The sequence below is a fragment of the Somniosus microcephalus genome, chromosome 2 (assembly GCF_052327205.1).
Source record: "Somniosus microcephalus isolate GS21.2 chromosome 2, FLI_Smic_1.0, whole genome shotgun sequence".
NCBI lineage: Eukaryota > Metazoa > Chordata > Chondrichthyes > Squaliformes > Somniosidae > Somniosus > Somniosus microcephalus.
In genome coordinates, this window is record NC_140988.1 from 116,217,816 (window position 1) to 116,238,133 (window position 20,318).

General features: G+C 45.2%; 1 protein-coding gene and 1 long non-coding RNA gene across 8 annotated transcripts in view; one reads left to right on the forward strand and one right to left on the reverse strand.

Moving 5' to 3' along the window:
• Window positions 1-20,318, reverse strand: part of spock3 (SPARC (osteonectin), cwcv and kazal like domains proteoglycan 3) — an 818,297-nt gene that overhangs the window by 60,660 nt on the left and 737,319 nt on the right. For 4 of the 6 annotated variants that reach the window (XM_085962105.1, XM_085962078.1, XM_085962087.1 and 1 more), the window contains exon 7: window positions 10,614-10,742. In XM_085962105.1, coding sequence (XP_085818231.1) covers window positions 10,614-10,742 — 129 coding nt within the window. The remainder of the gene's footprint in view (window positions 1-10,613; window positions 10,743-20,318) is intronic. The other 2 variants (XM_085962121.1, XM_085962113.1) reach the window with 1 other exon arrangement.
• Window positions 10,736-19,234, forward strand: LOC147122906 (uncharacterized). 2 transcript variants are annotated; one of them, XR_015072386.1, is made up of 3 exons: window positions 10,736-13,984; window positions 14,186-14,258; window positions 18,070-19,234. It is a non-coding gene; the product is annotated as an uncharacterized LOC147122906 (long non-coding RNA). The 2 variants fall into 2 exon arrangements; XR_015072384.1 differs by having other exon boundaries at window positions 10,736-14,258.

Genomic DNA, 20,318 nt, shown 5'->3' on the forward strand with positions numbered 1-20,318 from the left:
CGGCATTTTGCTAACTGACCTCCACTGACAAAATGTCAATGTCGTCACAACTGGCGTTGCTTTGAATAATTTGTTTAAACGCAAGTCTTGTTTAAACCATTAAGTGCCTAAAATTGTGCACCTGATGCACCCCTGTGTAAGTGTACTACACTGAGGTAACCTCTTCAGCTTTTGCACTGCCCTCTTATTAGCATATTGGTGCTGTGCAGCCAGCTCACTTTTCCCAGCTCACAGAGGTAACGGGGAGGGGGTGGGGGTGCAATTTCTGAAGAAATGCCTTAAAAGTGTAGGTACAGCACCTTAAAGCTGTATTGGCACCTCCTTTGTGGGTCCCAAAGAGGATGGCTTGGAGAGCAGCTTTGCTGAAACCATTGAAAACTAAGTACACAGTATTCTGGACCGATGGACTATTTTACATGCAGATAGCACCCTCTGGTGGTGGTTATGTGTTAGCAGTGTGTTTGTATGAAACAGAGGTCATTTGACCTTTGTTCCTTTCTTCCTGTGTGAGGTCATTTGACCTTTGTTCCTTTCTTCCTGTGAGAGGTCATTTGACCTTCGTACCTTTCTTCCTGTGTAACCCAGGAAGTAGAATCCCAGGAAGTAGAATTCCAGGAAGTGGCAGTAATGGAGGATTCCATAAGGGATTCACAATCCAATTTAATCTGATTTCATATGTTAGGCCAAGCGCAATATCTGTGAGTATCTTTGTTTGTTAGCATAATAGCAACGTTGTCAGAGTAGTATTTTGATAACACTATGTTTATAAAAGGTTAATATTTGATAGTTACAAAGTGAGTCCAAATGTTAGTTAGTTATACAATTAGTCTATTCTACTGTTGTAAATATGTTTATATCTTATGTAATATCGAATGTATAGTACTCAGTTTATGTACAAAACATACTTTATCTTTGTTCACAGTTTCACAAAAAAATTGTTCAAGTAAAGGCTTCAAACAGCAAACGGCTTCACGAAGAATTATTTTGAATAAGTGTTTAACTTGCTGGATAACTAGATAGGAGCACGTCTAGCATGGCCAGTACACACAGACTGACAATTCCAAGGATGAAGGCAGGAATACTTCCTTTACTGAGAGAGTACTGGAAGTCATGGTGAAGAACGTGCAGGGAAGAAGATGTGGCATCTTTTTGTATGAGAGGTGTCTTGTTTTGCACACTTTGTACAAAAATAATAAATTGCAGGACAATGGAGTATGACAGTTTAAACTCTTTTAATGAAGCATCAGGTCTGTGCTTACTCATATCAGTACAGCACCATGTGGACAAGATGGAGTCAGGACCCTGGGTCCTCCAAAACAATAGCAGTCCTTACAGATGCCTGCAGGCCAATGACAACTCAGCATGTGATCACATGTGAATATAATAGGTATTCCTTACAGATGCCTGCGGGCCAATGATAAATCAATGTGCAAATGTTACATCCTCTTTCTTTTAAAAGAAAAATGTTGTGCATTACTTTTGAACCTTTCTTCTACATAATGTTCTCAGTAGCATCAACATATAAGTAAACTCAACATTTAACTAGCACTGAAAACATCTCAATGTTTCAATAATGATGTACAGTTTTTTTAGGGCAGCGATCTGCCTACACCCTTTGGCAGTTCACAAGTCAAGGATAACTCTAGGCTTGACCTCTCATCGGAATGACGGTGTTGTTCCTTGGTGTTCAGGAGGTGCCTGCGATTGCGGCGGTGCACCTGTCCTTCTGGGGTGTGGACGTGATATGATCGCTCAGTGTCAGCTGGCTGGATGACGACTGCAGGCTTCCAGTAGTCATGCTCCTGGATTCTGATGGATTCTCCATTGTGCAGCGACGGCAGTAGTCTAGCTGACCTGTCATAGTATCTCTTTTGGTGTTGCTGTCTCTGTACACGTTTTGTATGCACTTGCTTGCAGCCGACGACCTGCCAGGGCCTGTCTGGGATACGGTGAGGTATCATGGGCTCTTTGACATTTGATGAGCGGCGTTCTAGACAAATGGAACATTTTCCGACAATGTCCTCAACGTGTTTGCATATTCCGGGCCAAAACATAATGTCACGTGCTCTTTGTTTGCATTTTTCCATGCCCATATGTCCAGCATGATTTTTTGTCAACATCTCTTCTCTGAGACTGGTAGGAATGATGATTTTCTCCCCTTTGAAGATGATTCCGTTGATTTGTGACAGTTCGTCTCTGTGGTTCCAGAATTCAGATATGCTCTGAGGGCATTTCCTCCATTCCTCAGGCCATCCTTCATGTATGACTTTGCTCAGCAGTGTGAGTTGTGCATCTTTCTCTGTTTCTGCTTGGATCTCCTTCAGTTTTGAGTCACTCACAGGTAAGCTGTTGTACACCATGTGCACCTGCACATCCATGCCTTCACTGAGGCTGCTCTCCTGGTAGCTAAGAGACTTTCTGGAGAGCGTGTCTGCAACAGGAATGTCTTTGCCTGGACGGTGAATGATTGTGAAGTCGTACTTCTGTAGCTGAAGGATCATTCTCTGTAGCCTTGGTGGGGCTGCGGCTAGTGGTTTCCTCATGATTGACTCGAGGGGCTTGTGGTCGGATTCCACAATGACTTGTCGGCCATAGACGTACTGGTGGAAACACTTACATCCAAACAGAATTGCATATAGCTCTTTCTCGATTTGAGCATAGTTGATTTCACTGTGAGAGAGATCTGGAAGCGTAGCCGATGGGCTTTCCTTCTTGCAGTAATATTGCGCCTAGTCCGTACTTTGACGCGTCCCCTTGTAGTCTGAGCTCTCTGTTGGGGTCGAAGTAGGCAAGAACTGGTCCTGGTTCTCTGGTAATTAGGTCTTTCATTTTCTGAAATGCTGTGTCATGTTGTTTGTCCCACAGGAACTCATTGGATTGTTTGAGCAACTGACGCACGGGTGCGTTGATTTCGGAGAGGCTTGGGGCAAACTTGGCTAAGTAATTAACCATGCCTAGTACTGTCTCTAGCTCTGCGCGGTTCTTCGGCGGCTCCATCTTCTTGATGGCGGAGATTTTCTCTGGGTCCGGCTTAATGCCATCAGTTGAGAGGCGATGCCTGAAATAACTGATCTCGGTGGATCCGATTATGCTTTTCTTGGGGTTGAGCCGGATACCTTTCTCCCGTGATCTTTGCAGCATCGCACGGAGGTTCCTGTCATGTTCCTCTCTATTCCTGCCATAGATGAGGATGTCGTCTACGATTGCGACTACTCCGTCGAGGCCTTCATAGGTTTCGGCGATCTTCCACTGGAATTCATCCTGAGCTGAGATAAGACCAAATGGTAAACGCAGAAATCGGTAGCGTCCAAATGGTGTGTTGAACGTTGTTAGCTTAGATGACTCTTCCGTGAGCTTGATATTCCAGTATCCTGATCGTGCGTCCATTACACTGAAGTAACGTGCTCCCACTAGCTTGGGTGTGATGTCATCTTGCGTTGGTAGAGGGTAGTGAGGGCGTTTGATAGCCTTGTTCAAATCTCTGGGGTTGAGACAGACTCTGAGCTTGCCTGTACGTGGTTTCTCAACCACTACTAACGCGTTGGCCCACTCTGTCTGTTCTGTTTCCCGGACGATGATTTCTGTATTCTCCATGCTCTGCAGCTCCTCCTTCAAGCGACTACGTAGAGCAAGGGGTATCCTTCTCAGTGGGCAAACCACAGGGGTTGCTGCTGGGTCAAGGTGAATAGTGCATTCACCTGGGAATAGTCCGATTCCTTTGAAAACGTCAGCAAACTCCTCCATGACTGTCTGCTTCTCAACTGGTGCTGTCAATGATAGCACTAGCTTGACGAGGTCCATGTCTAAACATGCCTTTAGAACTAGCACTGGAGGTTCTTGAGTGTTAACAATGTAAAAGTTCAACATCATGTCGCTTTCTTTGTACTTGTATTTCATTGCGCATATGCCTTTTACAATGAGCTGCTCACCCCCATAGCCGGTCAATCTGCGTGAGGTGGGCTGTAGCTCACACTCAGCCTTCAAGCTGTGATACTCACTCAGAGGAATTATATTAACCTGAGATCCAGTGTCTCGTTTAAACTTAAGCTCTTTGCCCTGTTTTCCTATCTCAATATCGGCAAAAGCTTGTTCAGTCTCTGAAATCTGTTTTTTCTGTGACACAGAATCAATAAACAGTTCCTCTGCATTTGGCTCTCTATCTGGCATTTGGCTGTCACTCACTGTGTGTACTGCTTTTCCGAAAACAGTCTTGCAAACTTTAGCAAAGTGGTTCCATTTACCATATTTAGTACATTGCCTTCCTTTGGCAGGGCAGTACTCCTTTTCTCCATGCCAGTTGTTTCCACAATATCCATAGTTTTTGAAGCATTTTATGTCTGTGTCGCCCATTTTTAGAACTCTCGCTGTTCTTTCTGTTCTGAAACACGCTCTCTGGGCAGTGTTCTTTGGTGTGTATCTATTAACTGCATGCACTGTCTGTTCACTCGAGCTGCTCGTGGCGCCAGTTATGGTTTTCAACTGTGCTTGGGCTATCTCGTGCGATCTAGCTATGTCCATAGCTTTGTCCAGCGTTAGCCCGGACCCAACATTCAGAAGTTTCTCTCTCACTTTAGCTGAATATATTCCAAACACGATGCGGTCTCTGACCATCTCATCTTTATCGGCATATTCACAGTCTTTTACCAGTAGTTTTAGCTCAGTCACGAACTGTTTAAACGACTCACTAGCTCCTTGTACTTTCTCCTGAAACTTGTACCTAGCGAATATCGTATTTGTCTTGGGCATCACATGTGATTCAAAACGGTCAAAATAACTTTTCAGCACCTTTGCTTCATCCGCGGTGAGAGACCATGTGTTAAAAATGCCTCTCCCTTTTTCATCGATCCACAGGAGTAGGTAGCTGCATCTTTCTTCCTCCCCTTTGCTTTTCAGTGGACCCGAAAACATCAACTCCACGTGTTGCTTGAACTTGCTCCATTCTCTAGGTAAGTTCAAAGATTCCCAATTCATTCAGGGTAAGGGAGCTCCAACGATGTCCATTTCAAATCCCTGTTCTGACACCATGTCTTGTTTTGCACACTTTGTACAAAAATAATAAATTGCAGGACAACGGAGTATGACAGCTTAAACTCTTTTAATGAAGCATCAGGTCTGTGCTTACTCATATCAGTACAGCACCGTGTGGACAAGATGGAGTCAGGACCCTGGGTCCTCCAACACAATAGCAGTCCTTACAGATGCCTGCAGGCCAATGACAACTCAGCATGTGATCACATGTGAATATAATAGTTATTCCTTACAGATGCCTGTGGGCCAATGATAAATCAATATGCAAATATTACAAGAGGCACCTTCCTCAACGAGATGTAATCAAGGCTCCATGGAAAGAGATGAGTGGAATTGTTAAGAAACCAGCTTCCCAGTTAAACAAGAAAAACTTTCAAGAAATTTGTAAAATACATCAGTATTCTATTTCTCTGTTTGCAATCCCATGCAACACACGCACACTTTCACCTTTATCAGCTTCATACATAACTGGAATGCGTTCTTATCTTTATGCACTCCTTGCTTAGAACCCTTTCACTGTTTGGTGGGCAGGTCCATTAAAAACTCCTTCACTTTTTGCCCAGAGGAATCTGATCCAGAAATGGTACTCCAGTGAAGTGGGTGTGGATTCATCTTTGTCTTGCTGCTCAAGGGGTGCTGATAAATCATGCAGTGCTTCTTGGTCTGACTCATCTCTGACCCTTCTGCTGCTACTGGTCCATTTCCTCCTCACCCTCCATCTTTAAAAGAGCTGATAAAATCCGTAAAGGAATGCCCATGATGTAGATCAAGTTCCCTTGGCCAGAAAAGACATCTGAAAGTCCTGGTGTGGAGAAATCAAAGTCCTAAACAAATGTCTCCAAATGGCTGTTCCCCTCCACGTTAAAACGTACCACCCAGAAATTCCAAGGGTTTCGTAAGTAAAGTAAAACCTGGCATAACAAAGAACAAGCAACAAGCTCACCAAAGATAGATATGAAGGCAAGGGATAGATTTAAACTTTCCCCACCAGGTAGTAAACGGGCAGTAGTGGATTGCCTGCCTGTTAAACAGCCCACCCGATTTTCCTCTCCATTAAGAAAAATCAGACACGGTATATAACAGGTGGCTGAAAGTTAAAAATCTATTGCAATAAGTTCCCTTTTAAGATGTTCTGGGGTTGTTGTGAGCTGCACAGCCCGCTGCTCCACCATGGAGCAGGAACCTACTGGCCTCTCTCCGGATGCCAGCAGTGCTGCTCTCTCCCCCGCCACTCCACTGTTGCTCTTGCCGTTCCCTGTCAGCCTCAGGCTGCTGAAGCCCATGCTGAGATGGTGCAGCCTGAGGCTGGGCTATCGCGGCCCACAGCCTCTCGATGGTGTCCCAGGAGGACAGCTGAATTGCCCTCTTGAGATTCTGAGCAGCCATCCACCTTGCCTGCTGCTGCTACTGGGGTTGCACTTCGTAGAAGCACTAGATTACACAAGAGCACTTATAGATAGCCACTAAGGGTAAGCAGCAGGGTGAAAAGTTTAATATTTTTAAGTGATGTTGGTTCTGTCATGTTTGCATATTTTGTTTCTGATGTATATAAACAGTGATTATGGTAATTGGGTAGTGGTGGAATCGGTGATCTATTTTATTGTGATCTTCACGGGGAAGGGGTTGAAAGGATTGAGTGCAGATGATGGATTACCTGATGGATCCTAAGTTGTGGAAGGTACCTCGTGTGGCCACAGTGCTCTGGAGTCTAATGGTCGAGCACATCTCTCAAAAGTGTTCAATTAGATAGCGGCAAGCGTCCCTCCAAGGTGCAGCCCGTCTACTTGGAAGCCTTTGGTGCTTCCCATGGTCCTCCTCCTCCTGTTGTGGCTTCTGAGCTTGACCCTCTGGCAGAATTGCTGGTGGTAATAGCTGTTCTCTCATATGCACAGTCAATGGCTCCCTGGACCATGGGTAACACTGCAATCCTGTCGAATACTAGTGCTCTCTGCCTGTGGTCTTCTCTGGCAATAGGGAATGATATGTAGTCATTCCTCAGAGCGTACAGAGCTGCAGAAACCTCCGTTATGCAGAAGTGCAGTGAGGATTGTGAGATATGACTTATATCACCTGTTGCAGCCTGGAAGGTTCCAGTAGCATAAAAGTTAAGTGGTACTGTGGCCTTGACTGCCACAGGTAGTGCAATTTTGGCTGTGCTGCGACATCTGAGTCGTCCTTCCATGAGGCCATAGATCGCTGTAATGACCTCCTTGATAAAGTGCAGCCTCCTCATGCACTGGCCTTGGGTCATATGAATGTAGGAGTACTGCTCTCTGAATAACCTGGGTGGATAGGGCCTCCTGCTGAGAGCCATCCTCGCCCTCCAGTCCCTCACTCCTGCAGCAGCTGGTGCTGCTCTGCCTAGCCTCAACTCCTCCTCCAAATCATCATGTAGAGCAATGGGGACCCCTATCAAGAGGCCCATGACCAACCATTCCCTTTTTCCTGTTGACTCCTGTAAGGTGTCCAATAAGGTAGAGCAGCATAGCACTCATTCTTTTTAGGTGAAGTCCTGAGAGAATATCTAGGAAAAATGTTGATGGATTGTTGGTGAAGTCTTGACAAAGTGTCCCAGAAAGTCCCCTGATAAGTCTCAAAAGTCCTCTTCAAACACAATGTAGTCAGTCAATCTCAATCAGCAGGGGAACTTTGAAAGCGGAGCATGGCTTTAAGTAGCACTCGAAATATTCAGCAAGGTTTTGTTTACTCCTATTCAGCTGGCGGTGTTAGGAGAGGTCGTTAAATTAAGTGCTATTCACCAAAATGGCATACAACCTCCTTAATGAGCGCTAGCAGGCAATTTAATTGTCAATCAGCCACTTAACAATCCTCCAGGCTACCGTTGCTAGTGCCAGCTTCAACTCCTTTACCAAGATGGTGACTTGCGCAAAATGAGGGCTAAACCACGCTGCAGCTTAAGACCACATCATGGACACCTCTTTACCCCTTTAGCGCCTAAAGTACTTGGCCAAAATAGCCCCCAAGTAGTTGATCCCAGGCGGAATTCATTAACTTTATTTCAAAGAATTAGAGCTCACTTAGGAGCTGAAGATTTAAAATATTCACATAGAAGAATGGGGGCTCGGGGGGCTAGGGAAACTAGGAATGGCAGCTCAGGAGACTGGGGAAAGGGGGCTGGGGAGACTGGGGAATGGGGGCTCAGGGGAGAGGGAGATTGGGGAATGGGGGCTCAGCAGAGAAAGAGACTGGGGAATGGGGGCTCGGGGGAGAGGGAGATTGGGGAATGGGGGCTCAGCAGAGAGAGAGACTGGGGAATGGGGGCTCGGGGGAGAGGGAAATGGGGGCTCGGGAGACTGGGGAATAGGGGTTCAGGAAACTGGGGAATGGGGGATCGGGAGACTGGGGAATAGGGGTTCTGGAGACTGGGGAATGGGGGCTCGGGAGACTGGGGAATAGTGGCTCGGGAGATTGGGGAATGGGGGCTCGGGGGAGAGGGAGACTGGGGAATGGGGGCTCGGGAGATTGGGGAATGGGGGCTCGGGGGATTGGGGAATGGGGGCGACTGGGGAATGGGGACTCGGGAGATTGGGGGAATAGAGGTTGAGGAGACTGAGGAATGGGGGCTCGGGAGACCAGGGAATAGGGGCTTGGGAGATTGGGGAATGGGGGCTCGGGGGATTGGGGAATGGGGGCGACTGGGGAATGGGGACTCGGGAGATTGGGGGAATAGAGGTTGAGGAGACTGAGGAATGGGGGCTCGGGAGACCAGGGAATAGGGGCTTGGGAGATTGGGGAGTGGGGGCTCGGGGGAGAGGGAGACTGGAGAATAGGGGTTCAGGAGACTGGGGAATAGGGGCTCGGGAGATTGGGGAATGGCGGCTCAGGGGATTGGGAAATGGGGGCTCAGGGGAGAGGGAGACTGGGGATTGGGGGCTCGGGAGACCAGGGAATGGGGACTCGGGAGACCATGGAATAGGGACTTGGGAGACCATGGAATGGGGACTCGGGAGACCAGGGAATGGGGGAGAGGGAGACTGGGGAATGGGGACTCGGAAGACCGGGGAATGGGGACTTGGGAGATTAGGGAATAGGGGTTCAGGAGACTGGGGAATGGGGGCTCGGGAGACCAGGGAATGGGGGCTCAGGAGACCGGGGAATGGGGGCTCAGGAGACTGGGGAATGGGGGCTCGGGAGACCAGGGAATGGGGGCTCAGGAGACTGGGGAATGGGGGATCGGGGGCTCGGGAGACCAGGGAATGGGGGCTCAGGAGACCGGGGAATGGGGGCTCAGGAGACCGGGGAATGGGGGCTCAGGAGACTGGGGAATGGGGGATCGGGGGCTCGGGAGACCAGGGAATGGGGGCTCAGGAGACCGGGGAATGGGGGCTCAGGAGACCGGGGAATGGGGGCTCAGGAGACTGGGGAATGGGGGATCGGGGGCTCGGGAGACCAGGGAATGGGGGCTCAGGAGACCGGGGAATGGGGGCTCAGGAGACTGGGGAATGGGGGCTCAGGAGACCGGGGAATGGGGGCTCGGGAGACTGGGGAATGGTGGCTCGGGAGGCTAGGGAATGGGGGCTCAGGAGACCGGGGAATGGGGGCTCAGGAGACTGGGGAATGGGGGATCGGGGGCTCGGGAGACTGGGGAATGGTGGCTCGGGAGACTGGGGAATCGGGGTTCCGGGGGGGCGCTCAGGAGACTGGGGATTGGGGGCTCAGGAGACCAGGGAATGGGGGCTCAGGAGACTGGGGAATCGGGGTTCCGGGGGGGAGCTCAGGAGACTGGGGAATGGGGGCTCAGGAGACTGGGGAATCGGGGTTCCGGGGAGGAGCTCAGGAGACTGGGGAATGGGTGCTCAGGAGACTGGGGAATCGGGGTTCCGGGGAGGAGCTCAGGAGACCAGGGAATGGGGGCTCAGGAGACTGGGGAATCGGGGTTCCGGGGGGGAGCTCAGGAGACTGGGGGCTCAGGAGACTGGGGAATGGGGGCTCAGGAGACTGGGGAATCGGGGTTCCGGGGAGGAGCTCAGGAGACTGGGGAATGGGGGCTCAGGAGACTGGGGAATCGGGGTTCCGGGGAGGAGCTCAGGAGACTGGGGAATGGGTGCTCAGCAGACTGGGGATTGGGGGCTCAGGAGACTGGGGAATGGTGGCTCGGGAGGCTAGGGAGAGAGGGAGACTGGGGAATGGGGGTTCCGGGGGGGAGCTCAGGAGACTGGGGAATGGGTGCTCAGGAGACTGGGGATTGGGGGCTCAGGAGACTGGGGAATGGGGGCTCCGGAGACTGGGGGATGGTGGCTCGGGAGGCTAGGGAGAGAGGGAGACTGGGGAATGGGTGCTTGGTCCCTAGGTATATACCTGAAAATTGGATATCAAATAGCCTAATGAATTTATCTGTGAAATGTTGTCTGTATTGGTGTCACAAACGTAGCTACTTGTGGCATGAAATCATTTGAGAGAAGAGGATAACATTTTGAAGAGCTAATTTGTTCATAAATAAAATGTTTACCTGGCAGTTAGTTAAATGTAGTATTTCTAATTATTGTACATTATGTTTTGTTTCCTTTTTTTGGAGAAAAGTACAAAGTTCAATAAAAAATAAATAAAACAATGAGGACACTCACTAACTCTGTCCTTGTCTTGTCTCTGAAGCCCACGAGTCTTTTTGTTGTGGTTTCCATTTTCATGAAGCACTTTGAACCAGTCCTTTAGCCTCGATACAACTTCTCTGAACTCCCTTTCACTGCATTCTGCTGAAGAAACAACATTAAACTGGTTATTAAAAACACGTGACCAAATAATAATTTATATATGTATCAAATTATACAAATTTGCTTTCCTCTTTTGGTTGCTCCAAATCCAAAACATTTGGAACTGTGTATCCGCCTAATCCAGGGAGGATGAAAAAATCTTGACAATATACTTCAAGACTCCGTGAACTGATCAACTGCTGATAGAAATGGGTTGATTTAAAATATATTAGTTTTCCTCTTGCCATCCTGATATCGTATCAGACTCAGATTTTGCTTGGGAACTGATAAACTGAGGTAACCAGGCTTGAGTGTCAAGCAGCTCTGAGACTTAAAGATGTGACTTTCTGGGTAGGAGCCACATACTCAACTATGAATTATTAGACCACCTAATTGTTTTGTATATACATGTTTTCCAACTGAGATGCACAGCCCCATTCATAAAAGGGAGCGGAGGTCATTACTCCCATTAACCATTAGAGGTGTGCAAGTACATTTCTATTTTTGGCAATTATTCACTCTACTCATTACACTTGTAACAGTAAAGTTGTTGTCAGTAAAGTGAAACACTTGATTTTAGCACGAACCCTCTGAGACTATCTAACAGTTTTATTAAAATAATAATCAAAGAGCTGTTGTGACATTGTTCATGGTGAGCTGAAGGTGTTTTATGAACAAGGTTATTATAGAAAGGCAGGATTTGTTTTTATATAGTGTCTTTTACATCAAGGATGTCCCAAAGCGCTTCATAGCCAATGACTTACTTTAGTGGTGTAGTCATTGCTGTTATGTAGACAAACTCAGCAGTAAAGTCCCACAAACAGCAATAAGATTAACAAACAGTGCCGTGGGATCTTTTATGTTCACCTGAATAACCTTGTTCAACAAATACTTCAGGAAATCTTGGTTTAATGGCTCATCTGAAAGATGGCACCTTCAACATCCTCAGTATTGCACAGAGATGTCAGCCTAGATTATGTGCTCAACCTTCATTTCATGCAGGATTGGGAACAGGGATTCCTGGTTAAAGAATTTTCAGAAAAAATAGAAAATTCACATACTTTTCCTCATTTTCTCCCCAGTCTACTTAGATCTGGAGACTACTTCCACCGTCTGGGTAATGTACTCCCACGCATGCCTCATCTATGCCTATTTGCAACCCTGCTTTGCTCAACAAATATTTCATCACAAAAGTCCATTAACAATGTCCAGTAGAAGTTGGAGTGCTTTGTTTCTGAAACAGCCATTTTCTTCAATGATTGCTCACTCGATAACTACAGTAATTAAGTTTTGGATATTTTGATTGGATAAGTAGCTTAGCTGCTTGAGAAATGTTAAAAAGATTATTGCAGGTGTATTGTAATTGGTTGATATTTCTTCATTATTGCCAATGAATCCATTTCTGCTGATAATACATGTTATAAAATTATCCATTTAGACACTTTTGTTAGCAAGGCTGTGCCTTTCTTGAATTTACTGTTAAAAGAGGAATTTCAGGCCCTGCAGGTGTGATATCACCAGTCATCATGATTCTTACCAGTTTGTTTAACTCCATAGCCAACTTTTATACCAATGCAACACATACTCTGAACTTTATACTTCACTGAGGTTTAAAATTAGAAGCTTTAAGCAATATGCTTGTGATGTTGTGGATTTGTTTAATTAGATTCAGGCAGGTGGAGTAGTGAACAAGAGAGTTTCAATAACACCAAGATATTCCACGACAGCACTGTGTTTGTCCGCTCCCAACTCCCTGCAGTCCGGAAGATGCAGCGCACTCTACTCTCTGTGGCCTGTGAACTAATGTAACCCAGCTCCCTGGATAACCAGGTGCTGATAGGTCTTATCCAAGAGTTGCAGTCAGAATCAAAGATGTGGGCCAGGATCATCCTGTATGAGGAAGTGTTGCCACCCAGTTACTGCTTTAGCAGTGTAATTCTTTAAGTAGTAATCCTACTTTCGGCATAATTACTGTCAGTTTGCATTTTCCACAATGAATGAAGCATGGCTTAATGAATTAGCACACAGCAACTAAAACACAAATTAAACCAATTACTGGGGACTTAACTAAGCTAACCAGCCATTTCCCACATTAAATACCTACATTAAATAAATTGTGTGTGATTCACAGAATATAATCATGCATTTTTTTTCAACGTCTCTGGGTCAACCCACGACAAGCTGGAGCCAACTTTCTGTGCCATGGATAAGGCCTGCTATTTTGCCTCATGGCATCGATCCAAATCTGGAAACACCAGCAGAGCACTGGTATAATGAAGCTGCTACATCAATAGTGGAAACTATAAAAAGAATATTTGTATTTGAAGCTTGGATTCTACTGTTTGGTTCGATTGGGCATTTCTCTGCAGTGCATTCCTTAAAAGTGAACAGTATATTTGTTGCACGCTGTTTCTTGTACAATTTACCAGGTAGAGGGATGTGTAAAGAGTTTAGGGGTAATTTTCTGAGGCTTCCTTTGTACTGTAGTGTCAAGCCTCACTAGCTAGGACTGTGTTGAAGATAGGGTAAAAAATCTGTAACATACGGGGTTGATGCTGTGACCTGCACTCTGTGGAAATTCACATTATACTTAGCATGCTGGGTAGAATAAAATGGCCAAGTAAAAGAACAAACTTGCTTAGGTTGTAGCTAAAGCAAGAAAAAGTAAATATGTCACAACGCGTCCAGGACCAAGAGATCTTTCATAATACCCACCCACATTGAGGATGTGATAACAGCTATAATTGACTCACTAGCACAAGGGAGGCATAAGGCTATAGAATAGATAAACTATAAACGATTGTCGCTAGATAAAGAAGCAAAACTATTGAGTAAGCTAATCATCTTGGTAACAAGATGATCAGACATAAGTAAATCATCTTAGTAACAAGATTCAGACAGAACCTCCTGACAGAATATATGATTAACTAACCTTGTCTGGAGATATTTCTATCCTGCTGACCTTTTGATTGTCCTTGTTTAAACTCTTAATTTGTTTAAAATGATACAATACCATTACATGTGATTTATGGAACGCTTGCTTGTTTGAGTGTATAAATATGCTGCATTTGCTGATGTCCTTTAGAGATGTTGGCCTAGCCTTTGTCCAGGCAGCTCTCTCCTTGTGCAAGTAAAAATTAAACTAACAATCTGATGGTACTGCTTGTGTTTTAGAGTCTTACTCGGGAGTCGATATTTCGACAGTAAAACTTGGAGGTTCCACCGAGATCGCTTACTACCTACCGGTGAGTAAACGGGCAAAAACACGATGACTCTCTAAGAACGGACCCTAATTGGCCAGTTATCAGTGGCGCTTAGTCACCAAAGGGGTTCCTCCTTAGACAAGTACAGTAGTGTAGTCTGTTTGTCTCGGCGGGAGAATTGCGATCTGTTAAGACTCATTTCAGGGTTGAGTTGGAAATTTTTGTTATCACTTCCTCTTTCAGCTTGACAGAAAAGGGAGACAGATTTCGAAGACCTGAACCCTGAAAACAGGCCGGGCAGATTGTTAAAAGGAAGGTAAGAAGAGACGTCTGTAGAGGTCCCTGTTTCTTGAAGGAAAGAAACAATTACCCTTGAAAGAAAGGGAGAGATATCCTTGAAATAGAGGAAAAGTAAAAAGGGACGCTCGTCCTTGAAAGATAGGACTTATCCTTGAAAGACAGGATTTTAAAGTAATAAGTTTTGCTGTTAAGGACTTGGTCTGTAGTGGCGTACAACGCAGACCGAGAATTGGCTATTTGTTTAGTTAGCATATAAGAATTTTGATCTGTATACCCCTCTGGGTTTTTGCAATTTTTGTCATCTCTGTAATATTTTTTAGCTTTGTATTATTGTGCTACTATTGTCTGTGAGCTCTTGGAAAAACATAACAGGGGATTCAACAGGGGAGGTTGGGTCTTAGGAACACTTAAATTGGTAAAGAGTAAAAAGTGATCAGGGGATCGCAACCAATAAAAATGGGAGCCAGAGCAAGTAAAACACCAGATAAAGGCACACCTGCCTGTTACATGCTCCAGAATTGTGGTCAGACATCAATAGATGACTTACCCAAATGGGTAAAATGGACCAAAAAGGGGAAAAGGCCATTCCCACCGGATGGTACATTTAATCTAGACCGAATAACGTGTCTCGAGGGGTGTCTTAGAAAGAGACCCAGGGAGAAGTGGTAGAAAGCAAGTCAAAACTGGCAATTACAACAAAATGGGGGACAAGGTAATGAATTTACCCAGGGAAACGGTTCTACCCAAGCGCAGGCTCACACCCGCCCTCAAGCGAATTTTTCAGTCCACAACCAGTGGGGAGCACAAAATGCTACCCAGAATCAAAGTGGACAAAGTTTAAATTTACCCTATTCAACATGACGCCTGGGACCTGACCAACAGATTGCCCAAAAGCAATTACCCCTGGTACGATTGCCTGCAGTTTCAACCAATATGACAAAAGAGCCCACCTTAATAATAAATATGGAGGGAAAAGAAATTCCTTTTCTGGTAGATACGGGAGCCACCAATTCAGTGTTGACAAAACAATATGCAGAAGGAATTCCGTGTACAGCCAGTAGTGCCAATTGCGTAGGATTGTCAGGAGTTACTCAGACCATGACTTGGTCAGAACCCCTCAATGTGCAAGTAGATAATTACAGGAATCAACATACCTTTTTACTGTCTCAAGAAGTACCAGTGAATTTATTAGGAAGAGACTTATTATGCAAAATGAAGGCAACGATTGTTTGCTCTGAAAAAGGACTTGAAGTCCATGTTCCCGTAGACAGATGTGGTATGCACCCACTACAGATCAAATTGTCCCCGGTCCTATACGCATGGCAGATTTGTGAAGATGGTCTTAACAAAACATTGTCAACTATTATAGGCTCCCTCCAATTTGTCCTTAGATCGGTGTCCGAATACCAGAAAGAATTGCATTTGGGCCATTGGCATACAGAGCCCCACTGCACAGCCTTTTATGATGAGACAGGAATGGACAAATACCACAAAAGATATTATAAGCCCGTTCTGCAACACAGATATTTGCTGAAAATTCGGAAAATTTTAATTGGTCCTGAACACATAACCGCCGCTGTTCTTTTTCCCATGGAAGCATGGGACCTGTTTAAAGAAAAAGACAGTAAACCACATTGCACCCTAGCGGTGGCACAAGGACATGCACCAAGGGACTTGGGACCAATGGTTAAAAGAATGGGAGGACTAGGAATAGAAAAAGAGTGGCAAGTGCCTCAGGGTACCTTGGTCCAGTATGAAGAAAAGCAGGGATACGGGGTGGAATTGCAGACAAGCCTGCTGTTCAAAGGCAAATTTGAGGCAAGGGTGTTGGACATCCATAACTTCCCGCTCCTACCAGAAGTAGAGAAACTTCTGAGTCAAATCCCCAAGCAAGTATGGTCTAGCCACCCCAATGAGGTCGGAAAGATGTTAACTACACAACCCTACAAGGTTACCCTCAATCCTGCAGTCCCACTCCCAAGAAAGGCACAATACCATCTCTCCCAAGCAGCAGAACAAGGCATTGAACCAGTAATCAAGTCCTTACTTGACCAGGGCATTATAATACCAACAAGAAGTCGGTCTGCCGGGATGCCTGCCCGCACTCGCCACCGCTTACTATGCTGTACAACAAGCACAAACTGTGACTCTAAATCATCATACAGTACTACATGTCCCACACTCTGTCAAGGTGCTGTTAACCAAATACGCCACTCAACACCTAACATCAGCACGTACCATTAAGTACGAGGTAGAATTACTGTCCAATTCAAACTTGACCATAAAGCGATGCGCAACCCTAAATCCAGCTACGCTTCTCCCGACCATTGAGGATGGCACACCCCACTGCTGTGAGACGGTAACCCAGCTGGTCACTAAACCCCGAGTGGACTTAAGTGAAACACAGCTAGAAAATCCAGATTTAATATATTTCGTCGACTGCTCAGCCCTCCGAGATGACAAAGGTGCTTCCCGCACTGGCTACGCCATCACGACGGACAATTCAACTGTAGAGGCAATGTCGTTACCAAACTCCTTTTCAGCTCAACAAGCAGAACTATTCGCGCTCACAAGAGCATGTATCTTGGCCACAGACAAAACTGTTAATATTTATATAGATTCAAGGTATGCCTTTGGAGTTGCCCATGATTATGGACAGATCTGGAAATTTAGGGGCTACTGGACCTCCGCAGGCTCAACGATCAAGAATGCAGAACAAGTTGACAATCTTTTACGTGCTGTCCAGTGTCCACGTAAAATTGCTATTATTAAATGTCAGGCACACACAGGCAATCAGGACCAAATTGCATTGGGCAATGACAGGGCTGACAGGGCTGCAAAAGGTGCTGCTTTGTCAAATACAGGTTCCCAGGTGTCAGCCTATGTTCTTAAAAACACAAAACCCGTTGATTTGCCGCCCACATTGGATGATGTATTGGCCTTTCAGTCACAGGCCAGTACTGAGGAGGTGTTAGCCTGGGCACAAGATCAATGTGATAAAACACCTAAGGGAGTGTGGGTTCACCATGACGGCCACGTGGTGGCACCCAGATCTTTGCTCCCATGGATTGCCCGCTGTGTTCATACTTTCACACATGCGGGCAAAGGGGGGATGGCAGACTATATTGCACAGACATGGTACGCACCGGGTATTTCGGCAATTGCAAAACAAATTAGTGAAAAGTGTGCTACTGGTCAGACGATGAATCCGGGAAAAACGGAGAAGGTACAGTCTGCCTCCCACCCAAATCCAACAGGACCTTTTGTGAATTTGCAAATGGATTTTATTGAATTACCCGCATGTATGGGTTTTAAGTATGTATTAGTTATTATAGATGTGTTTTCTAAATGGGTTGAAGCTTTTCCATGTAAAAAGAATGACGCTGTTACCGTCGCTAAACATTTGTTAAAGGAAATTGTACCACGATTCGGTATACCTGTACAACTCTCGAGTGACAATGGGTCACATTTTACTGGGACAATTATGCAAGAGATGTGTAAGGCTTTGCAAATCAATCAGCATTTTCACTGCAGCTATCATCCACAGTCAGCTGGGCTGGTGGAGCGATATAATGGAATGTTGAAAAATAAGTAGCTAAGCTATGTGATGAGACTGGACTCAAATGGGTCGAACTGTTACCCCTAGCATTGATGGTAATGCGGTCAGCAACAAACAGAACAACAGGATTATCACCACATGAAATCATCATGGGACGTCCCCAACGATTGCCTTTTTCCGCACCGTTTACTGCTAAACAAATGGACATTCACAAAATGGAAGAAAATATGCTAAACTATTGCATTGCTTTAACAAAATGTATTTCTAGTTTCCATTCGCAGGTAAAAGAAGCCCAAGTTGACCCTGCCGAAGGAAGATGCCATAGCTTGGAGCCCGGCGAGTTCGTCTACGTAAAGGTGTTCAAGAGAAAGAGTAGCCTTCACCCAAGATTTGAGGGTCTGTCCCAGATCCTGTTAACCACCAACACTGCTGTAAAGGTGAAAGAGAGACCAACATGGATCCATGCCTCGCACTGCAAAAGAGCCCCAGAACCCGAGGAAGAGGAATCGCCAACCCCATCAGTAAATGGAAATGAAAATTAGGACGTTTCCTTGTGACACTTATAATACCTGTAATGCCCGAATTGCATGTAAACACCTTTTTGTATATGTCTTACACTTATGCTAGGGGAACTAATGCCTCCAGTTGTTGGGTATGCACACAGGTGCCCATCCGTACGAAGGGAGGAATTCCATTAAGACCTATCCCCTTTAATTTCAATAAAATGGCATATTGGCTGTTTCAACAAAATTCAGAAAAGGCAGAAGCCATGAGTTAGAAAGGCTCCGAAGAATCCAGATCTGATTAGATTATTTTCCTAGTTAGGACAAAAGGGGGGAATGTGGAAATTGTCATTATACTTAGCATGCTGGGTAGAATAAAATGGCCAAGTAAAAGAACAAACTTGCTTAGGTTATAGCTAAAGCAAGAAAAAGTAAATATGTCACAACGTGTCCAGGACCAAGAGATCTTTCATAATACCCACCCACATTGAGGATGTGATAACAGCTATAATTGACTCACTAGCACAAGGGAGGCATAAGGCTATAGAATAGATAAACTATTAATGATTGTCGCTAGACAAAGAAGAAAAACTATTGAGTAAGCTAATCATCTTGGTAACAAGATGATCAGACATGAGTAAGTAAATCATCTTGGTAACAAGATTCAGACAGAACCTCCTGACAGAATATATGATTAACTAACCTTGTCTGGAGATATTTCTGTCCTGCTGACCTTTTGATTGTCCTTGTGTAAACTCTTAATTTGTTTAAAATGATACAATACCATTACACGTGATTTATGGAACGCTTGCTTGTTTGAATGTATAAATATGCTGCATTCGCTGATGTCCTTTAGAGATGTTGGCCTAGCCTTTGTCCAGGCAGCTCTCTCCTTGTGCAAGTAAAAATTAAACTAACAATCTGACGGTACTGCTTGTGTTTTAGAGTCTTACTCGGAGTCGAGATTTCGACAACTCCCATCTAACAACGCAGATGCGGAATCTCAGAAAATGACCCATCATATGTGCATTCTAGTTATGGCAAAAGTGAAGCTTTAAACAACGTATATAGAGATTTCAACTCATTTGATTTTGAACAGAATTCCAAGAATCTAGGCATGCATCATTCCTGTTTCTTCAAAGAACAGTCAGATGTTTGATTGTGTCAAAATAAAAGCACTATGCACAACCTGTGTTATTTTCTGGTGGAGGCTACATAAGACTTGCACATTAAGTGAATACTAGTAATCCTCTTTAGGTATGCCATAGGACATGCCTTGGGAAAGACATGGGGTAGATGTTGGTCTGTTTTCAGGCCTAGACTTGGTGCTGCACGACATGTGTGCACCTGAATCGAGAGGCCTGATGATTGACGGAAATTGGACTGGGCTACTTGTGGGGATGGGATGATTTAACTCCTGTGGAATCGGAGGAGCACTCCTGCTTCTCCTGGCTCCACAGGAACAGTTAACGAAAAATGCACTTATTTTTCATTAGTGGCTGCTAGGGCTGCTGAAGAATCCTGAGCAGGATAGACCCGACACCTGCACCGATCATCAGTGGCTAATTTGAGCAAGTGGCCTAATTTACATTTTTAAGGAGCCTAACACCATCTGCTTAGGATATCTTTGTTTTAAGAAGTGCAGGCAGCTTTTTAATAGCGTCAGCCCTGCCATAGTTGAACTACTTAGCAAATAGCACTGGAAGCTTGCCATGAATACTCAAATAAGGCTTGACTATGAAAATGGTTGCGGCCTCCTGCTATCGGCATTGGGCAGGTATAGTGGACACCATGCCCACTGTCCAACCAATATACATGCTACATAAAAATCATCCTCCAGTTTCACATTTGAATTGTTACTGTGGCAAAAGGTGATGTAAGGCCAAATATTGTCACTTTTCAAATTGTATATCTTGAGACTTTTGCAAATCTTTCAAAATTGACCATTAAATTTCTATTCTGTCTTGTCTTCATAAACAAAGTGAGTAAAACTAGTAATTTAAACTGATCTTCA